The sequence below is a fragment of the Panulirus ornatus genome, chromosome 3 (assembly GCF_036320965.1).
Source record: "Panulirus ornatus isolate Po-2019 chromosome 3, ASM3632096v1, whole genome shotgun sequence".
In the NCBI taxonomy this organism is placed as follows: domain Eukaryota; kingdom Metazoa; phylum Arthropoda; class Malacostraca; order Decapoda; family Palinuridae; genus Panulirus; species Panulirus ornatus.
In genome coordinates, this window is record NC_092226.1 from 28,654,781 (window position 1) to 28,670,737 (window position 15,957).

Below are 15,957 nucleotides of genomic sequence, written 5' to 3' on the forward strand. Positions count from 1 at the left end.
ATGAAAGTAACAACCCAGTAATGTGCAGGAATGTGTTAATGAGACAAAGAACTATGGCTCAGCCAATACTTTTAACAGCTTAAGTTCTTAATTACAAAGTAAGTTACTGTGAATGTCTAGATCTATGGCCTAATTCTTAAGTGTAAGGTCAAACTGTCAGACCGTCGTACTCAAGGGGTTAAACAGAGTTGTTATAGAGATAATGTGTAATCACTCCATGAATGGAGAATTTTAGATTCGAATACTTTAGCAAAGAAATTTTATCACAGCTAAAGTTGATTAAAAAGCATAGACGAAAAGTGTAGTGGATTCGATGCACCGCTGGCCACACATGCTGACCACAGCTATAAGGAGAGTAAGGCAGTGATAACTTGGAAGATATATTTATGTGTTTTTTGTGTTACTGGTGGACAGAGCGTCATGGAGCGTGACGGTTATAATATCTTATTTCATATGCGGTTTTGTACAAGTGAGTGGAGGTAATGTTGCTAAATAATAAGCGTGTTGCAGGCACTAAGGATTGGATTTGAAGTTAGCGTTTCCACTTGATGGTTGTAGAGATTAGCTCTAAAGTTAGCGTTTCCACTTGATGGTTATAAAGATTAGGTCTAAATTTAGCGTTTCCATTTGATGGTTGTAGGAATTAGGTTGTCGAGTGTATGGACATAAAGACAATATTATGTTCAGGTTAACAATGTCAGGTCCATTGTTTGTTGTGGCTGAACTGATGACGTACTTTCTTACAACTGTTCAACGGTCCAGTTGACAGAGCCACGGTAGCAAGATAAAAGTTTTCATACATATCTTTAAAGTAGTTTTAGTTTACGCTGTTGAGATGTAGACCAGGTCTTGGTAAGTTCTTATACTGAGATGATGTGGGTCAGTTGGCGTGGTAGGGAACACTGTGGTACGGTCTTAAGAATATATGGTGTGGGAGGTAAGCTCCTAGATGCAGAGACGTTTTTTTCAAGGGTGTAAGGCATGTGTACTAGTTGGAAGAGAGGAGAGTGATTGGTTCCCCGTGAATGTCTGTTTGTGGCAGGGGTGTTTGATGTTCCCATTGTTGTTTAATTTGTTTGTGAATGGGGTAGTTAGGGAGGTTAATGCAAGAGTTTTGGAGAGAGGGGCGAGTATGCTGTCTATTGAGGATGATAGGGCCTGGTAAGTGAGTCAGTTGTTGTTCGCCAATGATGCAGCTTTGGTGGTTGATTCGAATGAAAAACTGCAGAGTTTGGTGACTGAGTTTGGAGAAGTGTGTGAAAGAAGAAAGTTGAGATTAAATGTGAATAGGAGCAAGGTTATTAGGTTCAGTAGTGTTGAGGGACAAGTAAGTGGGATGTAAGTTTGAATGGAGAAAATTTGGAGAAAGTGAAGTGTTTTAGATATCTGGGTGTGGACTCAGCAGCGGATGGAACCATAGAAGCAGAAGTGAGTCACAGGGTGGGGTAGGGGGCGAAGGTTCTGGGAGCGATGAAGAATGTGTGGAAGGAGAGAACGTTATCTCGGAGACCAAAAATGGGTGCGTTTGAAGGAGTATTAGTTTCAACAATGTTATATGGTTGTAAGGCATGGGCTATAGATAGGGTTGTACGGAGGAGGGTGGGTGTGTTGGAAATGAAATGTTTGAGAACATTGTGTGGTGTGAGGTGGTTTGATCGAGTAAGAAATGAAAGGATAACAGAGATGTGTGGAAATATAAAGGGTGTGGTTGAGAGAGCAGAAGAGGGTGTGTTGAAATGGTTTGGACACATGGAGAGAATGAGTGAGGAAAGATAGACAAAGATATATGTGTCAGAGGTGGAGGGAAGAAGGAGAAGCAGGAAACCAGATTGTAGGTAGGAGGATGGAGTGAAAAAGATTTTGAGCAATTGGGGCCTCACACAGATGGGTGATAGGCGTGCAAGTAATAGAGTAAATTGGAACGATGTGATATGCCGGGGTCGACGTGCTGTCAATGGTCTGAACCAGGGCATGTGTAGCGTCTGGGGTAAACCATGGAAAGTTCTGTATGGCCTGGATGTGGATAGGGAGTTGTGGTTTCGGTGCATTACACATGACAGCTAGCAACTGAGTATGAACAACTGTGGCCCTTTTTGTCTGTTTTCCAGGCGCTAACTCACGGAAGCATAGGGTAGCGATTCTGTTTCCTGTGGGCTGGGGTAGTGACAGGAATGGATGAAGGCAAGCATGAATGTGTGCATGTGTATGTATGTATATGTCTGCGTATGTGTATGTATATGTGCGTATATGGACGTTTAAGTATATACGTGTGTATATATATATGGATGGTCCATTCTTTGTCTTTCCTGTCGCTACCTCGCTCATGCGGGAAACAGCAATTATATATATATATATATATATATATATATATATATATATATATATATATATATATATATATATATATATATATATGCGATGGGAATGAATAAAGGCAGGCAGTATGAATTATGTACATGTGTATATATGTATATGTCTGTGTGTGTATATATATATATATATATATATATATATATATATATATATATATATATATATATATATATATCTGTGTGTACATTGAGATGTATAGGTATTTATATTTGCGTGTGTGGACGTGTATGTATATACATGTGTATGTGGGTGGGTTGGGCCATTCTTTCGTCTGTTTCCTTGCGCTACCTCGCTAACGCGGGAGACAGCGATAAAGCAAAATGATAATAATGATAATACTAATAATAATGATATATATATATATATATATATATATATATATATATATATATATATATATATATGTATATATATATATATATATATATATATATATATATATATATATATATATATATATATATATATATATTTCTAGTTCCATTGTATTTTCTGTATCATATGTTTACATTTCCACATTAAGAAATGGGAATGAATGCCGTAATCATCCTTTGCAGGTACACAAGTGATGAGCGAATAAGTCCTCTCCACGAGTCTAGACCGCACGATCACAGCCTTCGCTTTTCACACGTCCAGCCAGAGGATTCAGCCATCTTCCAGTGCCGTGTAGGAACTGACCCGGAGCAAGTGGCTAAAGTCAAACTCGTCGTTATAGGCATGAACAGAAACTGACGTTTCCTTGTCATGTGTACTTTCTGCTTCTCTTGATTTTTGTTTTGAAATTCATACTTCATTGCTTTCTTCCTTATATATATATATATATATATATATATATATATATATATATATATATATATATATATATATATATATATATATATATATATATATATATGGGAGGCAAGTTGTTAGAAGCAGTGAAAAGTTTTTATCGAGGATGTAAAGCATGTGTACGTGTAGGAAGAGAGGAAAGTGATTGGTTCTCAGTGAATGTAGGTTTGCGGCAAGGGTGTGTGATGTCTCCATGGTTGTTTAATTTGTTTATGGATGGGGTTGTTAGGGAGGTGAATGCAAGAGTTTTGGAAAGAGGGGCAAGTATGAAGTCTGTTGTGGATGAGAGAGCTTGGGAAGTGGGTCAGTTGTTGTTCGCTGATGATACAGCGCTGGTGGCTGATTCATGTGAGAAACTGCAGAAGCTGGTGACTGAGTTTGGTAAAGTGTGTGAAAGAAGAAAGTTAAGAGTAAATGTGAATAAGAGCAAGGTTATTAGTTACAGTAGAGTTGAGGGTCAAGTCAATTGGGAGGTAAGTTTGAATGGAGAAAAACTGGAGGAAGTAAAGTGTTTTAGATATCTGGGAGTGGATTTGGCAGCGGATGGAACCATGGAAGCGGAAGTGAATCATAGGGTGGGGGAGGGGGCGAAAATCCTGGGAGCCTTGAAGAATGTGTGGAAGTCGAGAACATTATCTCGGAAAGCAAAAATAGGTATGTTTGAAGGAATAGTGGTTCCAACAATGTTGTATGGTTGCGAGGCGTGGGCTATGGATAGAGTTGTGCGCAGGAGGGTGGATGTGCTGGAAATGAGATGTTTGAGGACAATGTGTGGTGTGAGGTGGTTTGATCGAGTAAGTAATGTAAGGGTGAGAGAGATGTGTGGAAATAAAAAGAGCATGGTTGAGAGAGCAGAAGAGGGTGTTTTGAAATGGTTTGGTCGCATGGAGAGAATGAGTGAGGAAAGATTGACCAAGAGGATATATGTGTCGGAGGTGGAGGGGACGAGGAGAAGTGGGAGACCAAATTGGAGGTGGAAAGATGGAGTGAAAAAGATTTTGTGTGATCGGGGCCTGAACATGCAGGAGGGTGAAAGGCGAGCAAGGAATAGAGTGAATTGGATCGATGTGGTATACCGGGGTGGACGTGCTGTCAGTGGATTGAATCAGGGCATGTGAAGCGTCTGGGGTAAACCATGGAAAGTTGTGTGGGGCCTGGATGTGGAAAGGGAACTGTGGTTTCGGGCATTATTGCATGACAGCTAGAGACTGAGTGTGAACGAATGGGGCCTTTGTTGTCTTTTCCTAGCGCTACCTCGCACACATGAGGGGGGAGGGGGATGGTATTCCATGTGTGGCGAGGTGGCGATGGGAATGAATAAAGGCAGACAGTGTGAATTGTGTGCATGTGTATATATGTATGTGTCTGTGTGTATATATATATGTGTACATTGAGATGTATAAGTATGTATATTTGCGTGTGTGGACGTGTATGTATATACATGTTTATTGGGTTGGGTTGGGCCATTTCTTTCGTCTGTTTCCTTGCGCTACCTCGCAAACGCGGGAGACAGCGACAAAGCAAAAGAAAAAAAATAAATAATCGAGTATCTCTACTCTCAGTAGGTTTTTCTTATAGTCAAATCATTACAAAATTAGTATGTTTTATTAATAGTTTTACATAAAGTATTGCTGGAATATGAGTATTATAAGTCAAAGTATTATACAAAGCTGTCTAAGCAGACATTATAAATAATTCTAACCTTAATATAAGCCATGAATTTCTTATGGAAAATTAATGACAAAAATTGCCAAAAAAATTGCCAAATTTTCATCTGTACAGACTATATACTTGTCTCTGATGGGTATGGTCTGTATTTTGCTGGAAAAGATCAAAAAGCACGTTGATGTTTAATTGCATTACACATGACAGCTGGAGAATGGATGTGAGAAGCAGCCTTTCTGTTTCTCTTTGCGCTGCCTCGCTAATGCAAGAGGTGATCAAGTATAAAATTTTATTTATGTACATATAGAGGGAGACCAAATTAGAGATAGAAGGATGGAGTGAAAAAGATTTTGAGCGACTGGGGGCTTGAATATGCAGAAGGGTGAAAGGTATGCACGGAATAGAGTGAATTAGAACGATATGGTATACTTGGGTCGACGTGCCATGAATGGACTGAACCAGAGCATGTGAAACGTCTGGGGTAAATCGTGGAAATGTCTGTGGGGCCAGGTTCTGGATGGGAAGCTGCGGTTTTGGTGCGTTGCACATAACAACTTGAGAATGGATGTGAACATATGTGGCCTGTCTTCGTAAGTTTCCTGGCGCTACTTCGCTGATGCAGAGGGTGACGATGCTGTTTCCTGTGGGTCAGGATGACATTGAGAATGGATATGGGTGAGCAAGTATGAATATGTACACGCTGGAGGGGGGAATTCTATTTCATGTGTGGCAGGGTGGCGTCGGAAATGGATAAAGGCAGCAAGTATGAATATGTACATGTGTATATATGTATATGTATGTGTACGTATACATTAAATTGTATATGTATGTATATGTGCATGCGTGGGCGTATATGTATATACATTTGCATGTGAGTGGGTTAGGCCATTCCTCGTCTGTTTCCTTGTTCTACCTCGCTAACACGGGAGACGGCGATTAAGTATATATATGTATATATATATATATATATATATATATATATATATATATATATATATATATATATATATATATATATATATATCTTCTTTCAAACTATTCGCCATTTCCCGCATTAGCGAGGTAGCGTTAAGAACAGAGGACTGGGCCTTTGAGGGAATACCCTCACCTGGCCCAATTCTCTGTTCCCTCTTTTGGAAAATTAAAAAAAAAAAAACGAGAGGGGAGGATTTCCAGCCCCCCGCTCCCTCCCCTTTTAGTCGCCTTCTACGACACGCAGGGAATACGTGGGAAGTATTCTTTCTCCCCTATCCCCAGGGAATATATATATATATATATATATATATATATATATATATATATATATATATATATATATAATGTGTGTGTGTGTGTGTGTGTGTGCGTGTGTGTGTGTGTGTGTGTGTGTGAGTAGAAAGAGAGGAGAAGGATTGATTCCCAGCGAATGTCGGTCTGCAGCACGGGTGTGTGATGTCCCCATGGTTGTTTAATTAGTTTATGGATGGTATGGTTAGGGAGGTAAATGCTAGAGTTTTGGAGATAGGGGCAAGGATGCAGTTCGTTGGGGATGAGAAGGCTGGGAAATGAGTCAGTTATTCGCCGATGGTACAGCTCTGGTGGCTGATTCAAGTGAGAAACTGCAGAAGTTGGTGACTGAGTTTGGTAAAGTGTGTGAAGGGAGAAAGTTGAAAGTAAATGTGAATAAGAGCAAGGCTATTAAGTTTAGTAGAGTTGAAGGACAAGTTGATTAGGATGTAAGTTTGAATGGAGAAAAATTGGAGGAAGTGAAGTGTTTTAGATATCTGGGAGTGGACTTAGCAGCAGATGGAACCATGGAAATGGAAGTGAATCACAAGATGGGGAGGGGGCGAAGGTTCTGGGAGCGATGAAGAATGTGTGGAAGGAGAGAATGTTATCTCGGAAAACCAAAATGGGTATGTTATATGGTTGCAAGGCATGGGCTATAGACAAGGTTGTACGGAGGAGGGTGGTTGTGTTGGAAATGAAATGTTTGAGGACAATATGTGGTGTGAAGTGGTTTGATCGAGTAAGTAATGAAAGGGTAAGTGAGATATGTGGAAATAAAAAGAGTGTGGTTGAGAGAGCAGAAGAGGTTGTGTTGGTTAAGAGAGCAGAAGAGGTTGTGTTAAAGTGGTTTGGACATATGGAGAGAATGAGTGAGGAAATATTGACAATGGATATATGTGTCCGAGGTGGAGGGAACAAGGAGAAGCAGGAGACCAAATTGGAGGTGGAAGGATGGAGTGAAAAAGATTTTGAACGATCGTAGTCTGAACATACAGAGGGTGCGAGGCATGCAAGGAATAGAGTGAATTGGAATTATGTGGTATACTATGGTCGACATGCTGTCAATATACTGAACCAGGGCATGTGAAGTGTCTGGGGTAAACCATGGAAAGGTCTGTGAGGCCTAGATGTAGAAAGGGAGCTGTGGTTTTGGTGCATTGCACATGACAGCTAGAGACTGAGTGTGAATGAATGTGGCCCTTGTTGTCTTTTCCTGGCACTACCTTGCTGGAGGGGGAATGCTATTTCATGTGTGGCGGATTGGTGACGGGAATGGATGATGGCAGCAAGTATGAATATGTAAACGTGTATATACTGTATGTCTGTGTATGTATATGTATGTATACGTTGAAATGTATAGGTATGTATATGTGCATGTATGGGCGTTTATGTATATACATGTGTATATGGGTGGGTTGGGCCATTCCTCGTCTGTTTCCTTGCGCTACCTTGCTGACATGGGAGACGGTGACTAAGTATAATAAAATAAGACGAAATATAATAATTTATATTTTTATGTATTATAATTGATTGCTGTTTCCTGTGCTAACAAGGTAGTGCACGGAATCAGACGAAGAACAATCCACACTATTTGTAATGCCAAGAGATCTTTCTCTGGTTTAAACATGTAAAATGTTTATTAAGATTGTTCAGTCGTAAAAGATTCAATAACTTTGTTTTGCTTACCTTTGAGTTTGAACTTTTGAATTCTTTTCTGTATGATGATGATACTGAAGGCTTTAGCAATAAAGATGTTTGCCCCAAAAATGCATGAGACGATTTCCTAATGGACCTGACCCAGACTGAGGTGTTTGAGTCATCAATACTGAGTTTGAGACCAAAATTGCTTTGTGTTGATGATATCGATGTATATTCCATGTTTGTAAACTCAGGATGAATTTTTATTTGTGACTTATTTCAATGCATTAACTTATCAGGTCAGTGAAGCTAGTAAATTCACAGTACTGCACACAGGCCTCCATTTGATCCAATTTGAAGTAAGTAAGGTAAAATTGTTAGGGGAAAAAAAAAATTGGCCAAGAGGTGGTAGAGAAGGTAAACCTGGCCTTGGTATAGTCCAGCAAATCCTTTTATGGAAATTTTCCTCTAGAATAAAAATTAATAACGCATTCAATTCACTTCTCATTTTGGTTAGTGGGTTTTAATATCGAAGCCAAATATTTTTCTGGAAATTCATGTTGTAGGCACATTTTATTGTAATTAAGAAAAAAGAAAATAAATATTGCTGAATTCTTTCTATTTTTTCAGATGCATATTCTGTTATCTTCGGGTCATCCGAGGTGTCTGTTGCTGCAGGAGGAACTCTGTATCTACTATGCATGGTTCTTCAAGTATCTGATATACCAGAATACATCCTTTGGTATCACAACAAAGCAGTCATTAATTATTCTAGAAGCAGCATTACCGTAAGTAATCAAATCAACGTGGAACATTCATCGTGTTATAATATGGGAGATTTGTCACTTATGATATATGTAGATGCCAGACAGTGTAAAGAAGGATCCTGTGTGGTAATTAAGGAGTTACTAGATTATATATATGATAAATTAGGTCTTGAGGACACCTCAGACTCCTGTTTCCTCTAAGGTTTGTTGGTTAGAAAAGAAGGTAACAGAAGCTATATCTATGGAAGTGTTATTCATATACTTGGATCATATATAGCTATTTATTGAATTTTACGGTATCCAGTAATGTTGATTCCATTCATCCAGCAGTATGGCCCAAACATTATACTATCTTCCACTTATTTTCATCTTTGCATAACATGACTTAGGGCTTAATGATGACCCTCTCATAACCTACCCTTAAGAGGATCCCCCCATAATGATTTGCAGCTTGGGCTTTGATAAGGTCACTCATATCTGACAAATCTGCATGATTTCTTATAATACAAGTAATGTATGTGATGAGAGTAAGACAGCTGATGTCATCTAATTAGATTTTCAGTATGCAAGCTTTCTGCCATTCCTCAGGCACCTCACCATGAGTCATACATACATTAAATAACCTTACCAACCAGTCAACAACACAGTCACCCCCTTTTTTAATGAATTCCACTGCAATGCCATGTATATATGGTTTAAAAAGAGAGATATACATAAGTATACATCTGTAAGTATGAGAGATGGCCAAAGACCGTTATTAGATTACAAGTTAATTGATAGGTGAGTGAAAGAGAGGCTCTTGGAAGTTACTGTGCTGAGAGGGGCATTATCTTGTGGAGGTGAAGGTGAAGATTTGTAGATGTTTTCAGAAAAGAAGAGAGAATGTTGGGGTGAAGAGAGTGGTGAGAGTAAGTGAGCTTGAAAAGGAGACTTGTGTGAGGAAGTACCAGGAGAGATTGAGAGCAGTATGGCAAAAGGTGAGAGCAAATGACGTAAGGGGAGTGTGCGTGGAATGGGATGTATTTAGGGAAGCAGTGATGGCTTGCGCAAAAGATGCTTGTGGCATGAGAAATGTGGGAGATGTGCGCATTAGAAAGGGTAGTGAGTGGTGGGATGAAGAATGAAGATTGTTAGTGAAAGAGAAGAGAGAAGTGTTTCAACACACTTTTCCAAACTCAGTCACCAGCTTCTGCAGTTTCTCACTTGAATCAGCCACCAGAGCTGCATATCGGCAAACAACAACAGACTCACTTCCCAGGCCCTCTCATCCCTAACGGACTTCATATTCACCATTTCTCATGTTAGTGGGGTAGCACCAGGAAAAAATGAAGAAAAGGCCTCATTCAGTCTTAATCATGCCTGAGCTGTCTTGTGTAATACACCAAAACCACAGCACTCTATCTACTCTATACCTAACAGAACTTTTTGTGGTTTTCTGCAGCTGCTTCATATGCCCTTGTTCATGTTCAGTCTATTTACATGTACAAGACGTCACTTTCTGTACAATGAGTCACTCACATTCACTCTATCTCATGCATGCCTTTCATCCTCCTGCATGTTCAGGCCCTGATCTCTCAAAATTTTTTCACTTCTTTTCCAATATGGTTTCCACATTGCCTTTTCCCCTCCCCTCTCCACGCTCATTCTCTCTATATATCCAAACCATTTCAGTACATGCTCTTCAGCTCTCAACCACATTCTTCTTATTACCAAACATCTCTCTTACCCTTTTATTACTTAACTGAACAAACTACCTCACACTACATACTGTCCTTAGGCATATTATTTCCAACACATATATTTCATGATAAGCTTACATCTGGCTCACACTTAAGTGATTTCTAATTACAAATCCCCCACTTTCAACAAATATGATACTGACAAAACACATACACATTGAATTAGCCTGTCAGCTGTAAACAAACACCCTCTCAATTAGTCTAAACATATAGCCACCAGACATACACCCATCAGGAACCACACTCCCCAGACAAGCATGTGTTGCACTTTCCCATCTACATTTTGGACATCACCCATCCCTTCAATATTATAAGCACAGTTTCGACATCAAGCACTTATTACTTAATTGCCTTGCATATGGACACACATACATAACTAAACATTTTGACCTCTGGTCCCATTTGGTGGATGTAGCCTATTTCCTTATTGCTGCAGGAGCCTCATGGATATAGAAGACACGCTAGGTACAGGAATAATGTAATTATGTAAGTATTCTATTGAACGGTACATGAAGTATGCTGAAGTGCTAGACTGCTCTTTTATTTTGTCTCGTGTGAAGCTTCACACTAGAGGCAGGAATTATGTAATTATGTAAGTATTCCATTAAATGGTACATGAAGTACACTGAAGTGCTAGACTGCTGTTTTATTTTGCCTCATATGAAGCTTCTTTTTTTAAAATTGTAAAATTCATTTAAGCAAATTCAAAATTAAATATCAGTTGCAAATAGTAGTGTCTGTGATGAAAACCCTGTTTATCATGATAGATAGATGCTTGTATGACTAACTAACAACCTTTTCCATGTTAGCAAGGTAGATTCAGGAACAAATGAACAATGGTTTCATTTGCACACACCATTAAATGTCTTTTTCTTTTCTTCTTTAGGTAAAGACAGATGAAGAGACACGTTCAAGTGAACTGCAGGTTCAGAACATCAATTATACTGACGCTGGGAATTACACCTGTGAACCTTCTAATGCTACACCAGCCTTTGTTTCTGTTACAGTGTTCAAAGGTGAGTTCACATGGAAGCTGTACTAATCAAGAATCTGAATATTGTATTGCTGGACAAAGTGTCTTTGTGTAGATTTTGTGATGGCATTTTTCTTTATTACATCAGAGTTTATGGGGAAAGGACTATTGAAGGTTATTTCCCTGTAACAATATTTATTTTTCAAGTTTATTCTAACCCTTTCACTGCACAAACCAACTACAATAAAGTATTTAGTGTGACTTTTTGCAGTAATCAACTTTTTTCTCTTACTGCCAAAGAATGTTTCCAGCTCCACAGTGGTTGAGTGTAGTCCTAACATCAAAAGTTAGATGTGCTGCCTACTGGTAGCAGGACAAAACTAAACAAGAACTATCTTTGTGATAGTTACAATTTTGAAAATGGCCGCATTAATCAAAACCACATTGATCAATAATATAGGTAACAGAGATTAAGGGGGTTCATTATTGATAAGACCATACGAAATATCATACCAATGAAAAACAACAGTATGCACATACCTGGGAATATAAAATACTGTAATAGACATACAATGAATTCTGTTAAAATGAAAACAGAAAATAACCAATTTTATTCCAGCTTTCATGTTTATTGCTGTTCCTAAATTGCTGGTTGGTGCTGATGGAGAGAGAGGAGGTAAGTTGAGGAGTAGTGATTTGGAAAGGTGGTTATTTGGGTCAGATGACATGGTTGTGGAAGGTGGTCATGAAGGTCGAGTGAGTTTAGCAATTATACAACCAGTTGTTGATGGCTGGTCCTCCTTATGAGAGTCTTTTTTTCTTTTGAAAGAGAGCTAGTGTTGTCTGTTTAGCTTTTGTATTTGTTCTCATTGTGGATTTATTTATAGTAGCTGATTTTAGCTAGGATACTTTTACTCTCTTAACCACCCAATGACTCACTTCCACGGATCCATTAGGTGCCTTATCCATTCCCAGGTACCTAAAACACCACTTCCAAGTTTTTTTTATTTAAAACTCACACCCCAATTAACTTGCCCCTCTACTATGCTAAAACAAATAACCTTGTGTTATTCACATTTACACTCAACTTTCTCCTTTCACTTTTCCAAACTCAGCCACCAATTTCTGTACTTTCTCACTTCAAATCTAACACCAGTGCTGTGTCATCAGCATCCAACAACTGACTCACTTCCCATGCTCCTCTGACTCCCTACAGACTGTATACTTGTCCTGCTCACCAAAACCCTTTCATTTAACTCCCTCACTACATCCATAAATGATTTAAACAGCCAGTGTGATATCCCACACCCCTAACACAGACCCTTCTTTACTTGAAACCACTCATCCTCCTCTCTTCATAGTTACAGATATGCTTTACTCATTTGATTAAAACTCCTCTGCTTCTAATAGCTTCCTTCCCACGCCATATATTCGTAACACCTTTCACAGTGCATCTCTATCACCCTTATCGTATGCTTTCTTCACGCCTATAAATGCCATATACAGATCCTTCTGTTTCTACAAGTATTTCTCACACACATTCTTTTGAGCAAACATCTGATCCACACATCCTCTGCTACTCCTGAAATCACATTGTTCCTCTCAGAGTGATGCTCTGTGCATGCCACCAGCCTCTCAATCACTCATCCATACAAGTTATCAGGTACACTGAACAAACTTATGCCTCTGTAATTTGAACACTAACATTTGTTCCCTTACCTTTAGATGGTGACACTATACATGCATTCTTCTAATACTTAGACTCCTCACTGTAGTCCATACACAAACTGAAAAGCATAATTAATCAATAAAATAGTCACGATCTTTCTATGATCCTATCCAATTCATCTACCTTACCACATTTACACAAGGCTAAATTGTATAAGAAAAAAGGCAGCAATATAATCTGTGTTATGAAGGCAGAATTGCAATACAGTTTGCTTTATGGAGGATGAGGTTGGACAGACATAAACTGAACCAAAATATATGCACATGGTAAGTTATGTTAAGTTGCACAGTGTAGATAAATTCTGTTTTCTAAAGCAAGGTATAGTATGCGTCACAGCCCTCATCATAATTGAGGAAGGGTCTTGTGCTTATGGATAGATCCATTATCTTGTATGACAAAAAAAGTTAGAATATTAAAGGAATAATGAAAAAAAAGAATTTGATGCAAGTGTTTGTGTTGACTGTATCATTAGAAAACTCAAAGATTACAAGGAAGACAGCTAAAGAAAATGACAGGCTACTTTATTTATGAATATAAAGACACAAGAAGAGATAGACTACTAAAGAGTATAGATCCAACAAGGAAGTTGATTAGGGCCCAAAAAACTGCATTTGAAAATGTTAGAGGAATTATTTGACTGAATTTAACATTTAATGAATATTCTGTGAAAAAGACATTCTTTAATCATCTAAGAATAAACTACTGATTCTTCACCATCTTGAAACAGATACCAACAAGAAATCTGGACGACCTGAGAAGTGTGATGATTGTGTGTTATTCCTTCAGCTGGGGGCAACGTTTGCATTTTTCACCTTAAGCTTTTTGGTCGCCTTCTGCATTCACAGCCGTAACCACAGTTCTCAGCCTTGGATAGAACGCCACCTCTCTGAAGATCTTTATGTTCCACCTGATATTGACAAAACTTTGTAACAAGAATCAGGTTATGAACTTACACTGCTTTTGTTGTTGGTTATTAAAATATCTTAATTTCAACAATGATCAGATAATTGGAATGGAAATTATTATTCAAGAGCAAAATGCAAAATAATTTTATTATTGAAATTTGAGTAGTTTTAATGTTCAAGAATGATATAGTATAATGGATGTAATTAGAACAAGTGAAACCAAATGAAGTCATTAACAGATGAAAGAGTAGTTGCAGCTTTTTCAAGTAGGTAACTAAAAATGTTGTTTCAGAGTTTCTTTAATGTATCAAAGGAAATTGGAGACAGTATGAATAAATACACAAAATCCTAAAATAAAAATCCTTTAAGCTGTAGCACAGTAGGATGAAATATTTTGGGGCAACAATGCCTATAAATATCATGGAGAATGTTATGCAACCTTCAGATTCCCATGGGGCTCCTACTATTTCAAGACTGGAGTAGGAAAGTTCTCAGCAATACTGAACTCCTTTCTGTTAATGACAATGATACTTCTTCACTAAAGGTGACCTATTTGTTGTGGTATTACCACTTCTCGTTAGAGGAGTTAAGGAACACCTTATGATGAGATGAGTGTCGGTTAACAAAACAGGCTTAGAATAATGGCTTTTTTATATTAGCTAAACAAGTAGATGATTATTATTATGGTAAAAGTAGAAATTGTGTAAAGGGCATATGTGTTTGAGAAACATTTTGATGTCATAGTTCATTGTATATATATATATATATTTCTTTTCTTTTTCTTTCATGCTATTCGCCATTTCCCGCATTAGCGAGGTAGCGTTAAGAACAGTGGACTGGGCCTTTGAGGGAATATCCTCACCTGGCCCCCTTCTCTGTTCCTTCTTAATTATACCACTTGAGTAATCAGACGCATTGCATAAGTTTACTTACATATATCTGATTTTGAGAAAAGGAGATGCTTATCATCAAATTTAATTAATTGTGCAACTAAAGTAATTATATAATATTGCATTTTTACAAATGTATATTCAAGGGATCTGATCAAAAACACCACAAATTGTTCTTAGTTATTTTACAGGATATGTGTGATTGAACAATTAGGTTAGCTAGTCACAAGTCAGAGACAAGACAAAATGTCAGTGTATGCCCACATTTTGAATTGCAGAAAAGCAGGAGTGAGGAATCTTTAACCTCTGGGCATTAAAGAAGGCTCTAAGGGAAAGATTATGAGCAGTTAAAGGAATGACTGCTTCTTTTCTTATAAAAAGTGTGAAATAAAAAGGAACGTACTTAAGAGATAAAAAGTGCTTCTCAAGAAGCACTTTCTGAATCACAGATCCCATGCTTCCAGTGTCCCCATCACCAAAATGTTCATGTGATATCACCTGCTGTGGGGAAGAGACTTGACTTCAGCTTCCAGTGTGAGAGACATATCAAAAACTAATTGAAATTACTTATATCTGTGTATTTTACTAACACTAGACAAACTTGACAGGACAGTTTGTTATATTCATCCTTATGATCAAATTTTTCATTTGTGTATTATTGTATGGTTAATGATTGTGTGTGTGTGTATCTTTTGATACCAGCATTGTTAATATGTATTCAGGATTTTGTGTGTATTATTTGATTTAAGCATGTTATTGTGTCACTGTCCTTTGGTGTAAAATCAGTTTCTAATCATTATTTGTAACACGTTTTTTAAAGAAAATACTAGGCTTGGGTATTTTATTCTTGCTAATGCCAGACAATTTTTTTCCAGCCCTCAAGGCTCCACAGGTTTGGACCAGTTGGGCACGTAGACTTGGTTATCTTATTTTGCCAAAACCAGATGATTTTTCCTAGTCCCTAAGGGGATCATATGTCTGGACCTTTGGGGAAACTGGGCTTGGGCATTTTATTCTTGCCAATGCCATATGATTTTCTCCAGCCCCTTGGGGGAACCACAGGTCTGGACCTGTGGTTTAACTGGGCTTGGGTATTTTATTCTTGCCAACACCAGATGATTTTTTCCAGCTCTTGGGGGATCACAGGTCCTGACGTAGGGCAGCTGGTCTTGGATGAT

General features: G+C 38.2%; 1 protein-coding gene across 2 annotated transcripts in view; it reads left to right on the forward strand.

Moving 5' to 3' along the window:
- Window positions 1–15,610, forward strand: part of LOC139761658 (cell adhesion molecule DSCAM-like) — a 123,750-nt gene extending 108,140 nt beyond the window's left edge. For both annotated transcript variants that reach the window (XM_071685984.1, XM_071685976.1), the window contains 4 exons: window positions 2,931–3,088; window positions 8,407–8,564; window positions 11,169–11,298; window positions 13,712–15,610. In XM_071685984.1, coding sequence (XP_071542085.1) covers window positions 2,931–3,088; window positions 8,407–8,564; window positions 11,169–11,298; window positions 13,712–13,914 — 649 coding nt within the window. In that variant the 3' untranslated portion in view covers window positions 13,915–15,610. The remainder of the gene's footprint in view (window positions 1–2,930; window positions 3,089–8,406; window positions 8,565–11,168; window positions 11,299–13,711) is intronic.
- The last annotated feature ends 347 nt before the right edge of the window (window positions 15,611–15,957 follow it).